Below are 21,929 nucleotides of genomic sequence, written 5' to 3'. Positions count from 1 at the left end.
TTTTAACATGTTTCATATGTATACAAAATAGAATATATTATTTAATTAGTGCAAGTGTTATCTATTTATTAAAATGTTATCAATAATTTTCCATCGATGTAATACGTAAGACTGGTGAAGTCACCGATGACCTATTTAAATATTCCCGGTTTATAACATTGAGGTTATGTTGTGGTTTAGGCGTTAAGCTGAATACTGTCTCAACTATTGTAAAATTGTTATTCAAAATATGAAATAAGTAGTTAGATTTTCTCGTTTTGATGAAGATTATAACAGCTATTATTGCTGTTTAGTAAATTATTGATTTTTTAACTAAAAATAAAATTTCGTGTTTGAAAATTATACTAAAGCTGTTGTCAAATTTTGAATTGTTACTTATAGTTGGTCAAAGTTATTAAAATTTAATCATGTCGCTTGTGTGTGCTAGTAAGTTAAATTGTTTATTTAATAGACTTTTATGTTATTTAGAATATTTTTATTTTTGTGCTGAAGTTTCGAACTGGTTGCAGAGTTCAAAACGTCAGCATAAAAGTGGATACATGAATATATTAAAAAACATTTTAAATAATAAAACCACCCAGAAAGTTTTAATACATTTAGGTCCCTATGTTATATAATTTTAATTTTACAAAATTAATTTGTCATTTTTAAAAATATGCATTTAAAGAATTTGCATAGTTAATGTTTTAAAAATCTTTGTAATAAATAATTCTAAAGATAGGCTTCAGAGTTTTCTACTGTGGACTTGTAAATATTAAAGTGGATGTGAAAATAATACTGTACTGTATAAATAAAACATAATCGTTGATTAAAAAATACTTATCAAATAACATGGTATTTAAATGTATGATAAGCTTTATTTAAAAGAGTCTTATAGATTATATAAATAGATTTTTTTTATTGAAATTTTATTTCAAATAGTGTTCATTTTAAATATAATAACACATTTAAACATTCTATTGTAATCTTCCTTCTACAGCAGTAATTCCTTTTATAAGCTGAAAAAAATGATTATAAAAGTATAACTATTTTTGTAAATAAAATACTTATTTTAATCTAATTTGTATCAAATAGATTTGGCTCTTTAAATTTATGATGTATTTTTCTATTATCAATATTTATTATTAATTGTAGTAGTTCATCTAAACTAAACATTTTACAAAAAAAATAATGTTACATTCATAATTTGCCAAATTTTTTAATATATTTTTATTATTGTTTTATAGTTTCAAATGAAGTTCCTGAACAACCTGTTGTGTCACCTGTGTCTGGTTCAGTTTTTGAAAGAAGGCTTATTGAAAAATACATTAAAGAAAATAATACTGACCCTGTAAATGGAGAAGAATTAACTGTTGAACAGCTAGTTGACATTAAAAGTAAGATGTTATATAAAAAGTAAGACAATGAGTACTTTTTTATAGAAGTACTTATTGAAGTTGTTTTATGTTAAAATAAATTAATTTTTACCTGTATTTCATATTATTAACTTATAATAGTTTTAAAAAAATGTTTAATGATGTTATAAATTTAAATTTAAATTGTAGCTGCCCCAATAGTCAAACCTAAACCTGTAACTGGTACTAGTATACCAGCAATATTAAAAATGTTACAAGATGAATGGGATGCAGTCATGTTACATGCATTTACTCAAAGACAACAATTGCAAACTGCTAGGCAAGAATTAAGTCATGCTTTGTACCAACATGATGCTGCTTGCCGTGTAATAGGGCGTTTGACTAAAGAAGTAACAGCTGCTCGTGAAGCGTTGGCTACACTTAAACCTCAAGCTGGATTATCTGTCAGTGATGCAAATGCTGGACCTACTTCTATACCTCAACCAGTAATGATAATAAGTTTTATATTAATTTTTTATGGAAACTTATTTGAAAATATTACACTATTTAAAAATAGGCCATTGCAATGGAAGCTGCTGGTGTGCCCAATCAACCAACAGAAGAAGCTGGCATTACTGATGAAATAATTAAGAAATTACAAGATAAAGCTACAGTTTTGACACAAGAGAGAAAAAAACGTGGCCGTACAGTTCCTGAAGATTTAATGGATCAAGAGTCTTTGAAATCATTTAAAACTTTGGCTTCTCATCCAGTAAGATATTTTCTTTTGATATTTAAGAAATGAATAATAATTTTTTTAATGTATTGATAGGGTCTACACAGTGCAAGCGTACCAGGAATATTGTCTTTAGATATCCATAGCGAAGATACCAGTAAAATTCTTACTGGTGGAAATGACAAAAATGCTACAATTTTCAATAAAGATACTGAACAAATTGTTGCTGTATTAAAAGGGCATACTAAGAAAGTTACTAGAGTTATTTACCATCCTAACGAGGTAGAAAAATATCTTAGTCAGACTATTTTATAATTTGTTACACTTTCATGAATTTGTTTTCGTTGTCTAATGTTTTGTCAAAATGCATTTTTTATTTAGGATATTGTAATTACTGGATCACCAGATACAACTATAAGAGTATGGAATGTTGGTGCTTCAAATCCTTTATCACAAATAATTAGAGCTCATGAAGGTTCAGTAACTGGTGTATCATTGCATCCTACTGGTGATTATGTTCTATCAACATCTGCTGATCAAAATTGGGCATTTTCTGATATCCGAACTGGAAAACTATTGACAAAGGTAATATTATTTTAATGACTATTATAAAACATTTGTATAAATTGCAATCAGTTGAATACATTTTTTTTTTTTTTAATATATTTAGGTATCAAGTCAAACTTCAAATAATACATTAACTACTGGTCAATTCCATCCTGATGGCCTTATCTTTGGAACAGGAACTTCAGATTCTAATGTTGTTATTTGGGATTTAAAAGAACAATCAAATGTTGCTACATTTTCGGGTAAAGGAAAATTTACTAATTTTTTGTCTTCCGAGTTCTGTTGGGATAGCTAAAGATGGATTAAAAAAGCCATAATATCCCCCATTGGACAATGATTACTATTAACAGTATATAACAGCCTCCACAAGCAAAAATTTTGGCTATGCCATTACTAAGTTCTTTTAAAATCATCTATTATAATATTTATCTCCATATATTATATATATATAATGACTAGTCTTCACCTAGCTGGGACTCTGCCCCAGACCCTCCTTTTGCTAATGAGGCTCTTTGAGCCGTCCTTATAAGTAAGTCACTGATTTTGGTAGAAATACCCAACTACGCCAGGCATGATGTGTTTTCCAGAAAAAGTATTATTTTAGAATCAGTGTAACAAAAATATACTAAAAGTTTAATTTTTAAATAAGGAACTGCAAAAAGAGAAAACAGTAAAATGTATTGGATATAAGGTAAACATTAGTTTACTGAGATATTCATAAATAATTTTAGGAGTGTTAATAAACTGTACTATGCTGATAATGTATGTACAAACATATACTTTTAACCGTGCTGAAATTTATATATGTCTCAAACATTGATAAAATATACAAAACGTATTGAAATGCACACACCCAAAGTCTTATCCTAATAAAAACTATGTATGTATATTTTCAAAATTTTGAAGCATTCTAAATAACATTCCCAGAATATCGTTTTTTTTCTTTGTTTTATTACATAATAAGACTTAAGTGAAACTAGTCATAGGTTATAGAAAAAAATACACACACAAAACTACTTCATAGTATAATTTATACTTTTAACTTAGTATAGATGCAAAGAAAAATTAATTAAATTTTTTTTTCTTAGGACATTCTGGACCAATAACAGCGATTTCTTTCTCTGAAAATGGTTATTACCTTGCTACATCAGCTGATGATAGTTGTGTAAAGTTATGGGATTTAAGAAAATTGAAAAACTTTAAGACCCTCGTCATGGATGATGGTTATGAAATCAAAGATTTATGTTTTGATCAAAGTGGAACATATCTTGGAGTTGCCGGAACAGATGTTCGGTGAGTATATTTTAAGTTTTACTTCTAATACCATGTAGCGTCAATTGAGATGAATAAGTACTTACTGTTGTAAATATTATTTTTGAATGTATATTATACATACTAAATGCATTTATAGATAATATGATTTAAAAAATTCAGAGCATTATTTTATATAACTTTTGTTTTCTTATTTTTTAAAAACTAAAAACATTATTTAGATGAATTTTTTATTTTATCTCAAATGCTTGTGGAAAATTAAATTACTCATTTAAGATATTTATAAAATAAATTCATTTTCAGGCTTAAAAATTTTAATGATTTGAAATTAAAAAAGTGTTGGTATAATCGTAATGAAATTTATTTATTTATTAGTTATACTTTAAGAAAATGTTTAAATCTTATGAATAATGATGAATAAACTGTTATAAAATGTTATACAAATATTCTAATTGCGTTCCTACTTAAATAAAAAAAAAACAGTTTAAAGTTAAGATTAACATTTTTTTGACTTGGTATATTAGTATTTATCTCTCAATTTATAAGTGATTAAATATTTTTAAAGTTCATCTCTTATCTTCTAAAAGTATATCAACTTAAGAGAAAAATGAGATTATAAAAATAACCCACATTTTGCCCTGAATATATATATATATATTCAAGTGTTAATAACTTTCAAAATACCAGCACAAAAGTTGTGAGCTACCTATCATTTACTTTAATTGGATAATTTTCTATTATAGAGAATGTTCAATAACTAAGGAAACACTTCAGTTGTTATAAACAATAAAAACAGTAGATACCCGTTTCCATTCTTATTGAACACCTATATAAGCTATTTTATTATGTGTGTTGCCATTAAAAAAACAATATGTTGATATTTTTATAAGATATAGGACTAAAAAATATTTAATTACATATAATTTGAGAAATAAATGATACTTAACATAACAAAATTCTCAAAATTATTATTTTAGGAAAAATTTAGTAGGTATCGAATAACTAATTAAACTGTAATTTAAAATCACCATGATGTTGAGTTCAAATCTGTTTTAAAATTCTTAACACATCATTAGTTTTGTTACAATTATAGAATAAAAATTGATTGTATTTGACTTCTGAGCAATCAATACCCAGATGCTTTAATAAAAAAATGGCACCTACTGTTTTATATTTATATGAGTTGATCAATCTCTGAAGATTTAAAGGAAAGCAATGATTACTTAGCTTTAAGAAAATTAAAAAAAAAATCTTTATTTATTTATTTATAATTTTATGGTTTTTGAAATAAATTATTTAAAATAACAAAATTTAATTAAAAATAATTATAAATACAATTTAATTGAAAATGTATTGTTGTTCATTATTACATATTAATATAATATTAAAAATAATAAATTATTTTTAAGTTTTCATTTCCTAAATAAAATTATTTATTTTTGTATTATTATTATTATTATTATTATTTTTATTTTATTTTATTATTATTATTATTAGTTGATTAGTTATTTTTGTTAATATACTAAATTTAATAGTTTTTTTTCTTTAGTGTTTACATGTGCAAACAATGGCAAGAGTTAAAAGTATTCAATGATCACACAGCATTAGCTACTGGTGTTAGGTTTGGAAAGAATTCTCAATATATTGCATCTACAAGTATGGATAGAACATTAAAGCTTTATGGAATTTAGTTGTAAAAATTGACAAGTGTAGTGTTTAAGGACTGTTAAATTAATATTTTTTTTTTATTTTTAGTATTTCATGAGACTATTTGTATTAAAGATAATTACAATAAATTTTAGCTTAACAAAACTCTTAATCATTTAATTATTGAAGTGAATGAAATTCAAAATATATATTTTAAGGTGAATTATAATGTGTTTGTAACTTATTTCAGTTAATTCTTCATGTATAACTGTAGAATTATCACGTTTATAATTAGAATTTTAATATGATTTTGGTATTTATTTGAATTATAGTTTAATAAATGAATAGATTTAGTTTCTATCCAAAGATCAGTTTAAATATACTTAAAAATTTTTTTTATTTTTTAAGGCAAGTATTGTTTTTTATTATGGTTGCAAAAAAAATAATTGATTCTTTTAAGGCCAAAAATTGCTTTAATTAAAAATGTTTTTTTATATTTTTACATTATTTTTTCTAATACTTGAAACTAATATTATACTTAACTCAAAAATCTGTATTTCGACATTTTTAATTAATTGGTCTGAACAGTTAAAAAAATAATCATCACAATACATTTTAAATTTGGTTAATGTCCATCTGTGGTAAAATTAACTGTATTATTAAAACATAACCATTATCTCAGATTTTTTTAGAATGGACAAATTTTTGACTGGCTTATTATTTCACAGAGTTATTTGTAATTCATTTCCTAGTGCTTATTAATTTTTAGTTTTAGTTTTTAAAGAGGAGAGCAAGAATTGTCCATACACTCCGTTCTGTAAGTCTTATTGTGCGTATCTCATACTGAATTATATTAATTTGATTACTTTACTAAAATGTTTCACCAAAGCACTACTTATTGCACCAATTATAATAATTGCCATGACAAAATTTGTTTAAAATTATTTTGACAAAAATTAATAATTTTTTATGAATGGACTTTTAGTTAAAAAAGATAATAAGTAAAATTATATACATATTCATTTATTATAAAAGAAATTTTAGTAAAAACTATCTAATAAAGACACAATTAACAAAATTATCACTTTAAACATACATTTGTAGGTTTCGAAAAATACATAAAAACAGTTGTAATATAAGTTAAACAATTATGAACAAAATAATTACAAAACTTTTTTTGATGTTTGGGCTATTTGCAGTGTTGTAAATTGTATAATATTGTATTATACAAAACAATATTATACAAGTGGTATTGTAGAAAAACAACTATGTATTATGAGTTATTAATTGATAAAGCATTTAATTATGTATTGTGCTTATAACTTTTTTTTACTGTTTAGAAACTTATAAATTTTTAAAATTGTTATAAAACTACCCTTTGCCTACCTAACTAACTTCATTAAATAAATGGTTAAAACTGCAAAAGGGTGATTAATCTATTCGTAAATTTTTTTTTTATCAATTTATCTTAGAAAGTTGTAACTATATAATTTACTATAAAATGGAGTCAATTCCGATCACCCATAATTCATATATATTGTTTAATAATTAAAGTTTACTATAGAATTATACAATATTTTAGACAGTTTTTTCATATTTTCTAGAAAATTAGCAAAACCTATAATCTTTAAAGTTGGCGATTTAACTTACGTCAATAACGTAGTCAGAATTTCTTAAGAGGAATGTGTAATAGTCGAAAAAATCTCAACATACCCATTTGTAGGACCTGTTTTCTTTTAAATTTGTACACTACAATCAATTATTATACAGCCAAACAAAATTACGATTTGGGTTACGGCATCATATTAAATATTATCGAAAGCATAGCTTTTACTATTTTACACAGACTCGGTGAGTTTGCAATTGAAATGAACCGAAGACTCTTAAATCTGAATAATTTTTTAAGTTAATTTCTTAAATTACTGAATACAATTAAGGTTGTAATCGAAAAATTAAATCTGCCAACTTCGAAAGGTTATATTAATTGTGTAAAAAATCAATTTGCGTATTATCATCGAAAATATTCTAAAATTGAATACACATTAGTTGATAAGCGTTTTGATAATAGAATGGAACTATGTATGGATAAAAGAAAAATAAATTTAACATTAGTGTACTCAAAGAATTTTATAAGTATATCATTTGTGTAGATGACTCGAAGATGGATGAATTACGAGAAAAAATCGTTAAACAAGGATTTGAGTATTTTTCAGAAATACCAAAACATGGAGATTATGTTAAAATGATTTTAAATAAGTAACTTTAATGGTTTAGTGAAGTGTTCACTAATAAAACATGAAATTAAACTTTTCAAAAGTTTAAATTAAAACCTAAAAAAATCAAATCAAGTCAACATACAAGAATTAATATTTGTGCATAATAAAATGATAGTTATAGTTCTTATATATATGCGTTTTTAATCTTATTAGTTTTAAATTATTTCAATTTGTTGTTGAGTTAATTTTTTGTACAAATCATGAATATTTGGTAAATAAGTTCAGTTATACTATTTTAGAATTTTTGTCTAATATATTGACTATGTGTTATCTACATTGTTTTCATATCGACATAGAAAAAAGATATTTGTAATAAAAATTAGAAGAGTGTATTTAAATTTTAATATTTCCCTTCTCTGGATCAAACTTGATCCCTTTCTGGATCAAACAAAAAATGTTTATCTGTTTTTCTGAGGTTAATAATGATGATTAAAAGAAAAACTATAAAAAACTGAACACACTCATTTTTTTAAAACGAAGTTTGGGTTGAAACACTACATGCTCAAAAATGTTCGTGATCTTAACCCTTAAACAGTCGCGTGGGGGTCTAGCATACCCCCACATAAATAAAAACAGATGTATTATATTGCATAAAAGGTGTACATAGATATAAATTTAGAAGATGGTTTTTATAGTAATATTGAATCGATTTTCATAAATAAATACTTTCGAAAAAAAAATGTATGACTTAAAATATCCATCAAAGTTGAAATGGGTCATATTGACACCCACGCGACTTGTAACGTTATAATTTTTTTTTGGACTTTTATTTTTTTCAAAATATCGTTTTATTGTAAATGCAATGTTATAATCGATATAATATTGTGGAATTGGGATTATGTGGATCTGTCACCGACTGTGCAATTAAGTTTTAAAAATAAATAATCTATTTAGAATTTCCACTACTCGATGATACGGAACAAATAAGAACAAAACATGTAATAAATACGTCGCGTCGTAATGTGGACACATTGATTATCGGTAATCGATGTGCTACTATGAACGAATAATTGTATATACTCGTGTCATAATAATTAAATGTATTGTAATATTAATAATAAAAAAAATCAATTAAGAAAAATGATTATATAAATGTAAATACACATAAAACTAATAAATATAAGCCGTGTTTCAGCTCAAAGACATACAAGAAAAATTAATTAAAATACATTTTGTAATAGTAAAAGCTTTTATTTACCGTCTTAAAAATAAGATTTTACAGTTAAAATAATTTTTTTACAAACCAAAATTTTTTAATGAAATTTTGTTAATTAAGTTTTTTTTTTTTTCGTAATATAATTTTTAGTAATGCACATAATTTTGTCATTTATTTGTTTTAATTTTTTAATTTTTATCCATATTTATATATCATATACTAACAAATAATGTCTTTGAATTAAAAAAAATGAACTTTTTTATACATATTTTATATTTTTTTAGAAATGAGGTCTAATAGACCCCCACGGGACTATGAACGTTAAAAATAGGTACGTGCCTGCTTAAGGGTTAAATGATGATTTTTTGTACGTTTATTTTGAAATAAAACTTATTTAATATATTGAAACAATATTAAATAAATGTTGAAAACTGCCTAATTTTGATGGTGCCGTATCTTAAATGAGGATATACATAGTTAAGAATTTAATAATTAAAGAGAGATATTGTCCAGTACCGTTAAAAAATGGTTTCAAATTATATGTTTATAATAATGGAAGCATACCAATATCAAAATCGTTTGATAAAACATTAAAATTATAATAGCTTATACAAAGTAATTGGTATCTTAAAATACAAGGTGATTTATTAAGCATACTATCGCGCCATTTTTTCGTTAAATAATGATTTTTTTTTATAAAAATGTATAAATTAAAATTTAATTAATTTTTATAAACCGTTGTAAATGTAAAGTTTTTTATAAGAAAAATTATCCCTAAAGGTATATTTTAGGCGTTACTTTCGAAAGATAAATGGGCACTTATTTTACTATTAAATGGAGAATGGTCTAAATAAAATGTTTACCACTTTTGTATAATTACTTTTTGAGTTGTTATAATTGATGGTGATGCGTAATGTAGAATTGTTATCTGTGAGTTATGGTAAAATTAGAGGAAGGCTAACAACTATCTCGTTGCTCACCTTTTTTTAATCTTCAAACGTTAACATCTTAAAAAGTAAGAATACAAAACTGGTTATCGACCAGTATAAATGTTATTTGGACCATTAAACGTTAAAGGGGAACCCACAAAAAATTATGATTTTTTAAATCGTCAAATTTTGATATTTTAACTTTTAGCTTCGATACGATTCTGAGAAGGTATTTACTTTACTATGTTGTGTTATTTTTTATGTCTATTTCTATTTTTTTTCAGCTTTCAATTTTTTTTAACAGTTCATCAAAGCATCACACTTTGTATCTAGTTGAAGACATTACACTTGAAAATTGAAAAAAATTTGTTTGTCCTTCATACATGGGAAAAATTCCCAAAATTATTTTGATTTTTAAAATCAATAAATTTCAACTTTATTTAATCTTTTTTTTTTTTAACTTATAACTTTTGAAAAATGAACGAAACAAATTTTTTTTTATAAATACCTAACATTTATAAATATTTATATTTAATACATTACATTTGGTATAGATTTTTTTAAATCTGACCCTTTACTTTGCTAACGGGGGGGGGTAGGGAGTGGTTTGGTTCAAAGTAGCAGCTTTTACATAAAAATTTTTTGTAAAATTTTAATCACTGTCAGATATCATTGTACTTGATCCAACTATGCCACGTCACCACTGTGTCACGACCCCCCTGTGCTGGGTTTTTTTACTTATAACTGTTACAACTACTAGAAAAATGGAAAAACTGCAAAAATATTCTGTGTATAATAAGTGCAACTTTTTTATTATACAGGTGTATCACAAGTACAAGACAATTAATTTTTATTATACAGGACGTATTACGAGGGACGTCCAGAAAGTACATACAAGGCTTACCAAAAATACACAAAACAATTTTATTTAAAAAAAATTACATAGCATAAAAGGTATATCTAATCATTTTTCAATATAACCGCCATTAAGTTCCAAACACTTATGGTAACGTGGGATGAGTTTTTGTATGCCAGCCTTGTATTCCGTTCGCGCAATCTCCTGTAGCCATGTGGTCGTATAATGTTTGAGGTCCTCATCATCGTCGAATCTTTTACCTCCCAAAGCTTCCTTCAACTTAGTGAAGAGATGGTAATCGGTGAGGGCCAAGTCAGAATTGTAAGGACCGTCGAATTTAACAACATTGTCTTAACATGATGCGATAGTGCCATTTCGCTCCAAATATAGATGTGCATAAATAATACTTAAATCGTATATCATCGTGATTTTTTTGATGACGTACCAGTCCATGTTTGAATGCAAACACTTGTTACAAGAAAACATTTTTAAGACGTTTAACTGAAACAACACTATTAATTTTATTTGAGTAATAATCCGTATTTTATGCGAAAATACTCATTATATGTAACAGAATCAATTTTCGGCGAATCACAAAACATATATCCTCCTATACTAACCCATTCCTGTCACAATTAATCATTTCTATCTAATAATTTTTTATTAATTACAATTTAATAAGTAATTTCTAATAAACTAATTTTTTTTTCATAGTATATGCCCCCTTCTTATATGGTAGTGTTCCNAGTATTTGCCCCCTTCTTATATGGTAGTGTTTTCCTACATATAGATTTACTCTTAACCTCCCATACTTGTGATATCTTCATTACTAGCTAAGAGAGAGGGAGAGCCCCTCAATTATACTCTTAACCTTTCATTATGCTATTAAGAAAAAAAATTATATAATTAAAATAGCATTCAAAAGTTATTACTTGATAATGTTTTTATAGGAATAACACTATCTGATAAAAATATAATTCAACGAAATATCAAAAGACACATATATATTCAGTTTTACATTTGTAAATAATAAGATAAAAGTATATGATAAACCACATGTTAAATTATAATTAACATCTATAAATTAAAAAATTATGTTTTAGTAATCATTTAAAGATTTCAAAATAATTATGTATATTGTGGTTAATTATAAAACATTAATGCTAGATTATAATAATGTTATTATTTTTAATGATTTTCTATTTGTATCAGCGTTGAAGGCTCTTTATCTATTACTTTAAATTCCAATTCTAAAATTATAAATATATTAATAAGACATTATATTGATATTTTAATTAATATTTTGTTTTTTAATACCTAGTTCAAATAGCTCATCCGGTGTTGGTACAACCGTTTCTTCGGTAATTGGATCAAATTTAAATCCGAGTTGAAAATATTTTTCTATAACTACTGTTTTGATATAATCCTGAATTTTCCTGATTAGGAATTTGAAATATACTAATTTTGAGTCTCTGAAATGAATGGCTTCATATTCTTGAAGCCATTCATCCGATAAATAATTCTTATGAAAAGGTTTAAATTTACAATACAATAAAGTATCAATATTTATATTCATTATTATACTATTAAAACATAAATATATAGTATTTAATGTCAAATTGTATGTATATATATCATCTCGTGATAGAGTTTGTTCCTTTAATGTCTCAAAAATATCTTCCATTCTCTCTAATGAATCACTTAAAATGTATTTAGTTCTTCGACTAGACATCCACGGTCTTATATGTAAAATATCCAAAGCATCCATCGCTCCTTTCATCAATTTTGCCATTGGAACAATTAGTACAGTTATTATTTTTACGAGTTCTTCTGTGAAAATGCATACATTTATTAAGTCGTTCTTTTGCCTAATTTTATCATTACAAATTTGTATAACGTTGCAAATAACTAATAAAAGATTATACATAATTTTTCCGTATGTACATCCAATATATATAGTCAAAGCTCGTATTTTTTTATTACATTTACTACAATGTGTAGGTGTTTCCATCAGTTTTTGTAGGTAGTACAATCTTTTNAAATATACTAATTTTGAGTCTCTGAAATGAATGGCTTCATATTCTTGAAGCCATTCATCCGATAAATAATTCTTATGAAAAGGTTTAAATTTACAATACAATAAAGTATCAATATTTATATTCATTATTATACTATTAAAACATAAATATATAGTATTTAATGTCAAATTGTATGTATATATATCATCTCGTGATAGAGTTTGTTCCTTTAATGTCTCAAAAATATCTTCCATTCTCTCTAATGAATCACTTAAAATGTATTTAGTTCTTCGACTAGACATCCACGGTCTTATATGTAAAATATCCAAAGCATCCATCGCTCCTTTCATCAATTTTGCCATTGGAACAATTAGTACAGTTATTATTTTTACGAGTTCTTCTGTGAAAATGCATACATTTATTAAGTCGTTCTTTTGCCTAATTTTATCATTACAAATTTGTATAACGTTGCAAATAACTAATAAAAGATTATACATAATTTTTCCGTATGTACATCCAATGTATATAGTCAAAGCTCGTATTTTTTTATTACATTTACTACAATGTGTAGGTGTTTCCATCAGTTTTTGTAGGTAGTACAATCTTTTGTAATAATTTATACAGTACAAATCGTTTAAATTTGTCCATCCTGAATACATAAATAACTTGTCTATCATATCTCTGTGTTTTATTGTACTTGTATCTGCTTTTGTATACAAAATCACACAGGATAATACTAAACTTAACTCGTAAAGTTTTAAGAAAGACATTGTAATAAATATGCATACAATTTTTTTATTAAAATAAAACTAGACTAAATGGCAGATGATACGTATTATTATGTTCTATATTTATAAATAATAAAATAAATATTAAAAAAAAATTTTTTGTATTACAATTAAATACTTTTAATTTATTATTTAAGTATTTTTACACTAGCTAAAAATTTAATGGTAGATAATAAACTTATTTTTCTAAAATTAACTAAATATAGATATGTAATAGTTTTCAAAAAATAATATTTAATAAAATTTTACATAAAGTTACATACTTTTCATACATTTTTAAAGTAATCGCTAAAATTAATCTAATTTATTCAATATTTTTCTTGAATTTGCTCTTATTTATAGACAGGATTCTCATAATAACCCTATAAATTAAAAATAATCTTGATAATTTTTTTATGATTTCATTTAGAATATGTATTTTTCTTCGACGTTTGTGTAATTACTTACATGATTAGCATTTACTGAGTTAACATTTTTTGCCATTATACTATATTTAAAACATAAATCATCATTATTCATTACATTGATTGTTGCCTTATGGTTTTCAATACATTTAGGTAACTTAATATATGAATAACCACCAAGCGGAGTGAATTTATATACATAGAGTAATAATCCATTGACTGTATCCATTGTGAAATTCAATACCATACCACAGTGATCTTATGTTCATACAATAATTTAGCAAACTCTTCGTCGATTATACTACTCTAATCGTTTATATCACCAATAACGAGTGAACGGACAGACGTTTTAAAAGACCAATTTTCTTAAATTATTGTGTCTGACACGATGTATATACTTTCAAGTTTAAGCCCAAATTTAATCCCATTTTCAGAGACTAACTCCACCAATAAGTTAATTAATTCTGGTTTTGTCTCGTCAAAAAATTGCTGATATTGAGGACATAAATTCAAATTCGGCGATTATTATAGTAATTCGATGTATGGGTTATAACACTTGGTCTCAGTTGTTGTTGTTAATCTCGTTACAGTATTTAATTTTTTTATTATTAGCAACTGATAAAAAAATATACATATACATATCATCGTATTTGATTTAGACAATTATTTTAAAATAAAATGAACCAAAAAGTTACTCACTGTGTTTATATAAATGTTTTTTTAGATCTCCTAGATACTTAAATCCACTTGACAAACTGAATATGGGTGACGGATATCGGTGTGGGTTTTTTCGTGACGTCTCAAATTTTGCATTAATGTAAAAGATTTTGTGCACCTACCACAGAAATACATTTTTAACTAGGATTATTTAAAATCAGGCAGTTAATAATTAAAATTAAGCAGTTATAAATTAAAATAAAGCACTTAAAAATTAGATTTAGAATATTATTATTATTATTATTATGTTAGAAGCTATAAGACTAGTAATGGTAAACTAAACATTAAAATAAGAGCTGGAAGATTAATTTAACCAAACTCATATAAATGCTTAAAGACTACTATAATTAAACCTAACACTACTAATAAATTTGATAATAATAAACTATTACTATGATACTACTTGAAATAGTTATTAAAAAAAAATTTATAATAAATATAAAGTCGGGAAAAATAATGTCTGTCTATATGTGCGTGTGTGTGTTAAGCGATAAATGATAACTTTATGAATTAGAGTAAAAACTCGGTTTACAGTAAGAAAATTGCATCTGACCTATCATATACATTCAGGTCATTTTTATAGTTGACTCGTGGCCATTAGGTGTTGACCAATTACCATCACGTGATTCAATTATTGGTCTATGATTCGTGATTGAATCGATAAAATAAATTGAATCATTAGAGTTCTGTGTCTATAATTAATTTGAAATAATTTATTTATTACATTCACTTTATATAAGTTTTTTTAAATAATACTCACTATTGCTCCTTATTATATTATATTATATTGCACGACAATTGAATTCCTAATTCGTTGTCAAGGTTAATCATTAAATTACCGAAAACTGGCGTGTTGTTTTCTCGAGTTTCATTTTTAATATTAATTAAAATAATAAAAAACTTCTGGCCGCCGTATTCTGGTGTATTCTAAAAGTAATAATTCTTTTTTATGTTACTTTTTAAAATAAGTCAATAAAAGAAACGTAGTTGTTATAAAACACCTAAATCGTGAACCAACTGAATGATACAAAAACCATAAGATGTTGCGTTTTATATGATTTAGCAAGAATAAAATGAGTATACACACACACACAGCCATTATTATTATTATTATTGGATTTACTAAAAAAAATGGTTTAACACGTAAGAAGAAAAATATTATATGTCTAGACCGAATTTTAATAATTAAATTATAATTCAATAACATTGAATTATAATTATGAAAAAGTTATGGAAGTTTCAAATAAAAAAATTTCAAAAATTGCGATTTTTAAATTTGTAATTTTTTTGGAAATTTCCTCTATTTACGGGGATATTTAATTTTTCATTGAATGTATGATCAGATTGTAGGCTTTCTACTAAAATTCATAAAAAATAAAAGGTGATAAATACGTCGTTTATATGCTATATGTATAAATAAAAATTGTTCATTAAATTATTTATAATATTTTAAATATTACACTAAACATATTAAATATCGTGTTTATTTAAGTAAATTACAACCATAATTAAGATTAATTTTATAATTTAATATTGGATTTTATTGTTACACTAATATGTTAAATTAATAAAAATGCATTTTTATATTGAAAAAGTTCAATTAATTTTTTAAAAATCATTTCATCACCATGAACAATTATTTATTTAAAGTATTTAAAAGTATTAAAAGTATTTAAATAAAAATATATTTATATAAGTATAGATTAATAATTCGTAATATATACGATGAATTTATCAATAAGACAAAGTTATAATTATTGTATCGATAGAGTAGTGGCGTATTTACAAATTTGCTCAGGGGGGGGGATGAAATGAATAATTCTCCATAGACTTGTGCGGGCTTCCCCCTCCCCGCCACCCCAGAAAGCCCAAGAAACTAAATAACATAATATCAAAATTTTATTTTTAAAATTCACCAACTTATCACTTAATTAAAACACAATATTATTAAGTTATTATACACATATTATTATGCACTAATTATTTACAAAATACTTCAATTTTTAAATTAACTACAACACAAAATCCAATTTTTTATTTTTTTGAATACTAAGTTCATTTATGACTTCATGTGGTGAAACTTCTATTGTCCGGTGAATTGCCAATAGAGCCAGCCCATTAAGTCTAGTCTAATAATAAAAAAATAAACTATTATTTTAATACTAATTTATAATTGTATTCCAATAATAAATAGAAAATATATTTACTTCTGTCATACTATTCCTAAGATAGGACTTAATCCTTTTTAGGCTGGAAAAGCATCGCTCAGGAGTAGCGGTGGACACAGGCAATGTACAAAATATTTTAAGAAGCGCATGACTATTAGGGTATATTACTTTGTCGCATAGATCTAAAGCATGTAAACCAGATTTGAAAACAATTTTTTCTGTAACTATCTTAGCTCTCCACATCATCAATTCTGCAATACTAAAGTTATGATCAATTATGGAGGAATAAAACTCTGTAAGCTTTAGAAAAGTATTTCTATCCTCTTTTTCGATGATAATACTTGTGGATTTAAAAATACAATTAAATCCTAAAAAATTTAATTATATATAATAGGAACACAATTTCAAATACTAAAAACGTGAATAAATACAGAATAATATATACCTTACATACAATGATTTTGAAACACCTGAAAAATAATTAAGCACATTTTTAAATGATATTTCACCTACTATTGGTATAACTGCGAGAATAATAATTACCTGTTTAGCTTTTTTCCAATTGTTAAATTCTACTAGTACAAGCTGCCCAAGTGGCCGATTTAAAGCTCCACCAGATTTTGAAAAAATAGCACAAAATTTACAAAACGCTCCATTTTTTATTTCAGAATACACAAGCCAAGAAAATTCATCAAGCCATTTCGACTGAAATTTCAGCCCTCTTTTTTATTTTTATCTAACAAAGGATAGTCATATGTTTTAGGGGGTACCCAAACATTCTTAAACGCCTGTAAATAGTTGATTCATTCAAAATGGTGAGTCAGCTTTACCCATACAAAAGTGTATATTTTTGTTGTGGGATGATTTTGTAGTTGTGTATTTAAAAATTATATAATTTAGGTGCATAAAAGCAAGTGTCTCAGTAATTTAATAATGCGTTTATAAGTAATTTTTATTGTTGATAAAACTTATACCTTATGTCTAGTAACTTACTGATAATTTTTCCTCGTCATTTAAACTATGATTGATAAATAAAGCAATATCATTATTTCGCGGAAGCAGAATATTAGTATCACTTATACAATTGGTTTCAATCTTTAAAAAATAAATTTAACATATTTTGATGTATGAAAGTATGAATGCAAAGTACTACAACAAAGCTCTAAGCTGTGAGCGATACAACTAATATTTGTACAATAAATTATACAACTACAAAGTTGTATCACTTCAAAAATATAATAAATAATAAACTTACATTATCATCCTTATTGTTTTCATTCATATTAGTTTCAAATGTTTCAATGTGCGGTAATGCATGAGGAGTGATAAAAACTTTATTTGCGTTACCAGTAGAAATAAAATTATTTTCTGGTGGTGAATTTGAAACTTTCCTTTTGAAAAAATTTAAAATGGATTCTTTATTACTTTTCCCTGTTGAACTAGTATCCATGTTTTACAATCAAACAAAACACATTTACATTAAAACTCACTTAACCCAACAGTAAATTTGAACAACATAACTGTTATTTACACGCGTTTATCGTTTACGTTGCTTCTCAGCACGCTTCACAACTCGTGATCATCAGTGTTACCAAAATTATTTAATATTTAATAAAACAATAGAGGCCTAACTCATAACTGATATCATTTTTAAAAAAAAAAAAAAATTCACTTTTTTTTTTCAATATTGATTTTAACATTCATTTTCATAATTTCGTTCATTCAATAATCAAAAAAATTATTTTAAAAAACCTCCCGGGGGGATATGACCCCCATATCCCCCATCCGTAAATACGCCACTGCGATAGAGTATTTTATTATTTTAATAATATGATCATTGTTTTAATGATGAACAAACCACTACAAATTTTCTCTAGATAGATAGATATCGCATTGATAAATGTATCATAGGATCAATATTAATGATATATTTATCAAATTGAACGATGAATTTATTATTCGTGATTTTTCTCTGGGTGTACGATGTGTTGTTTTTTACTGTTGCCACTTTTTCTCATCATTCACTTGACTGATTTTGATGGACAATATGTCAAAAGATCACAATCGTATTAAGTTGTAGACATTGTCCTAGAAAATTGAAAAAAATTCGCTTGTTCCTTGTATGTGTAAAAATCCCCAAAAATATTTTTATTTTTAAAAGTAATAAATTTCAACTTAATTTAAACTTTTTTTTTAAAAAAACTTTTGAAAATGAACAAAAAAAAAAAAACAAATTTGATACCCTTAAAAGGCATAAGGGATGAACTTAAAAAGTATAACATAGCTAATAATTCAAGAATAATGTGTAACTAAAGGTAACCAAAAAAAAAAAACCCAGCACAGGGGGGTCGTTGCACGGTGGTGACGTAGTATAGTTGAATCAAGTATAATGATATCTGACAGTGATTAAAATCACTATAAAAAAAAACGGTAGCACAGTGGGGTCGCGGCACAGTGTGGACGAGGCATAGATGGGACCAGTATAGATTTAATCTGACAGTGATTAAAATCACTATCATTAGAAACGCTTCGATGCAAATCTGTAGATAGTGTTTAATTTTAAGAGATTGGCAGATTATTTCAAAAGCAACCATAACTCTTCTTCCCTTAATTTTAACCTGATTTATAATTATAATATAAGAATACATAATAATTATAGTAATTAAATTTAGTATGATATTGATTGATTCAATAATATTGTAATTTTTACGGAAATATTATAAAAATAAAAATGAGTTTATATTCATATACTTTTAACACGTATAAAAATTTAAAGGGATTGATGCAATACTTTTTAATAAAAAATTTTTGTTACTTATGAATAAATACAATAGACTACAAGGTATCAGAAATAAAAATATACATTTCTAAATCAATTTTTCGCAATGTTTTCAAATGTGCAATTTAACTTTTTCTATTACTTCTAAGTTTTAATATTATTACTTATTATTAAAAAATAAGTATTTACATATAAAAAAAAAAAATAATGAAGAAAAAAAAAATTGTTTTAAATTAATACTGATTTTGATTATTAATATGTAAAAAATAGGAAAATGACATAGTTAACCTATTTTAGCTTCGATGCGAAGCTGAGAAGGTATTGGTTTTACTAAGATGTGTTTTTTTTTTTTTTTTGTCTGTTACCACTTTTTCTCAGCTCTATCCAACCAATTTCTTTCAATGATACATGAAAAAATCACAAATTGTACCTAGTCGAAAACATTACCCCCAAAAGTTGAAAAAATTTCCAGTAAATGGGTAAAAGTTTAATAATTTTACATTATAATTTATTAATTGTTTAACTCTATTTGTGTGTATTACAACAAATCTATAACATTCCAATTTTTTTGGTAACATATTGTTATATTAATCATTTCTAAAAAAAANCTAATTTTCGAAATTTTTTCAATTTTTTTTACTAAAATGTGCCGTAACATTTTCAAAAATGAACATATCAATATAATTTTTTTTTATATAGATGTGTAATATCATTACCTTTCGTTTGGTATATTTTTTTCATAAATTTAACCCTTAACATGCCCACAAGGAGAGATTTAAAATGACAACTTTTTCAAAAAAAATTAATTTTTTTAACTTAAATTTTGAAAATGTTCCGGAAAGTCTGACACTTTTATATATATCTTAAATTAAAGCTAATGTAATATACTTTATCATGAAAAAAAAAAATTTCGGACTTTATTTTGTCTTCACGGTGAAAATGGCTACCGAATGCTATTTTTGTGTGAAAATTTACGATTTTGTATTTTCCATTTTTAACTTTATTATNCGATTTTATAATTTACATTTTTTACTTTAAAGTGCTATAACTTTTTGAAAAATGTATGGATCAATATAATTTTTTCATGAGAAGTAGTATTTATATACATCTTTCATTCGACATTTTTTTTTTTAATCGGACCATTTTCCTATATACGAGGGGGGTTTAAATCTAAAAAAACCCAACACAGGGGGTCGCGGCACAGTGGTGACGTGGTATAGATGGATCAAGTATAATGATGTCTGACAGTGATTAAAATCACTATCATTAGAAACGCTTCGATGCAAATCTGTAGATAGTGTTTAATTTTATAAAATTGGTGGACTATTCCAAAAGCTCCATGATCTGCTAGTTCATTATTAATATCCTAATTAAGATAAAGTATGTAGATTGAAAAAGGGATTATTAAAAAATATTATTTCTCATAAAAAAATAATGTTGATCCATACACTTTTCAATATGTCATAGCATTATAAAGTTAAAAATGTAAAAAATAAAATCGAGAATTTTCACACAATAATAGCATTCGGTAGCCATTTTCACCGTGAAGATAAAATAAAGTCCGAAATTTTTTTTTTGCATAATAAAGTAAATTACATTAGCTTTAATTTAAGATATATATAAAAGTGTCAGACCTTCCGGAACACTTTCAAAGTTTAAGTTGAAAAAGTTCTACTTTCTATATGCATTTTTTAGATTTGAACCCCCCTCGTATATAGGAAAATGGTCAGATTTAAAAGAACAGTATGTCAAATGAAAGATGTATATAAATACTACTCCTCATGAAAAAATTGTACTGATCCATACATTTTTCAAAAAGTTATAGCATAATAAAGTTAAAAATGTAAAATACAAAATCGAAAATTTTCACACAAAAATAGCATTTGGTAGCCATTTTCACCATGAAGATAAAATAAAGTCCGAAATTTTTTTTTTGCATAATAAAGAACATTACATTAGCTTTAATTTAAGATATATATAAAAGTGTCAGAACTTCCGGAACATTTTCAAAAGTTAAGTTGAAAAAGTAAATTTGTTGTGAAAAAGTTGTAATTTTAAATCCACCCCTGTGGGCAGGTTAAGTGTCAGATTTACAAAAAAAATATACCAAATGATAAGTAAAGACATCAAACATCTATATAAAAAAAATTATATTGATATGTTCATTTTTGAAAAAGTTACGGCAGATTTTAGTAAAAAAAATTGAAAAAATTTCGAAAATTAGCTATTTTTAAATTTGTAATTTTTTTGGAGGTTTCCCCCATTTACGGGGAACGAGGGAA

General features: G+C 25.1%; 2 protein-coding genes and 1 long non-coding RNA gene across 5 annotated transcripts; 1 reads left to right on the top strand and 2 right to left on the bottom strand.

Annotated features, from left to right (window-relative positions):
• Positions 1-178: 178 nt before the first annotated feature.
• LOC126906973 (pre-mRNA-processing factor 19) lies at positions 179-5,779 on the top strand. The gene is made up of 9 exons (XM_050687957.1): positions 179-426; positions 1,227-1,376; positions 1,545-1,840; positions 1,912-2,106; positions 2,167-2,352; positions 2,452-2,655; positions 2,741-2,879; positions 3,726-3,930; positions 5,459-5,779. Exons 1-9 carry the CDS (start codon positions 408-410, stop codon positions 5,598-5,600), a joined length of 1,536 nt encoding a protein of 511 aa, XP_050543914.1. The 5' UTR covers positions 179-407; the 3' UTR covers positions 5,601-5,779.
• A 5,753-nt stretch (positions 5,780-11,532) lies between these two features.
• LOC126897072 (uncharacterized) lies at positions 11,533-18,406 on the bottom strand. Of its 3 annotated transcripts, none has more exons than XM_050670474.1 (5): positions 18,124-18,406; positions 17,862-17,963; positions 14,683-14,818; positions 12,091-12,603; positions 11,533-12,023 (listed from the first exon to the last, which is right to left on the bottom strand). In XM_050670474.1, the coding sequence occupies exons 1-5, from the start codon at positions 18,316-18,318 to the stop codon at positions 11,962-11,964; spliced, it is 1,008 nt and encodes a 335-aa protein (XP_050526431.1). In that variant the 5' UTR covers positions 18,319-18,406; the 3' UTR covers positions 11,533-11,961. The 3 variants fall into 3 exon arrangements, 1 of the variants encoding a protein (XP_050526431.1); XR_007702015.1 differs by lacking the exons at positions 11,533-12,023; positions 12,091-12,603; positions 17,862-17,963; positions 18,124-18,406 and adding exons at positions 13,843-13,941; positions 14,027-14,598; positions 15,093-15,392; positions 15,461-16,001; XR_007702016.1 differs by lacking the exons at positions 11,533-12,023; positions 12,091-12,603; positions 17,862-17,963; positions 18,124-18,406 and adding exons at positions 13,843-13,941; positions 14,027-14,598; positions 15,254-15,392; positions 15,461-15,998.
• On the bottom strand, positions 17,139-17,841 carry LOC126897074 (uncharacterized). Its single transcript, XR_007702018.1, has 3 exons — positions 17,412-17,841; positions 17,314-17,338; positions 17,139-17,236 (listed from the first exon to the last, which is right to left on the bottom strand). It is a non-coding gene; the product is annotated as an uncharacterized LOC126897074 (long non-coding RNA).
• Positions 18,407-21,929: the final 3,523 nt, after the last annotated feature.

Source organism: Daktulosphaira vitifoliae, unplaced genomic scaffold, assembly GCF_025091365.1.
Source record: "Daktulosphaira vitifoliae isolate Bord-2020 unplaced genomic scaffold, ASM2509136v1 Scaffold_1, whole genome shotgun sequence".
Lineage (NCBI taxonomy): Eukaryota > Metazoa > Arthropoda > Insecta > Hemiptera > Phylloxeridae > Daktulosphaira > Daktulosphaira vitifoliae.
This window is presented reverse-complemented; position numbering and strand designations above follow the sequence as displayed.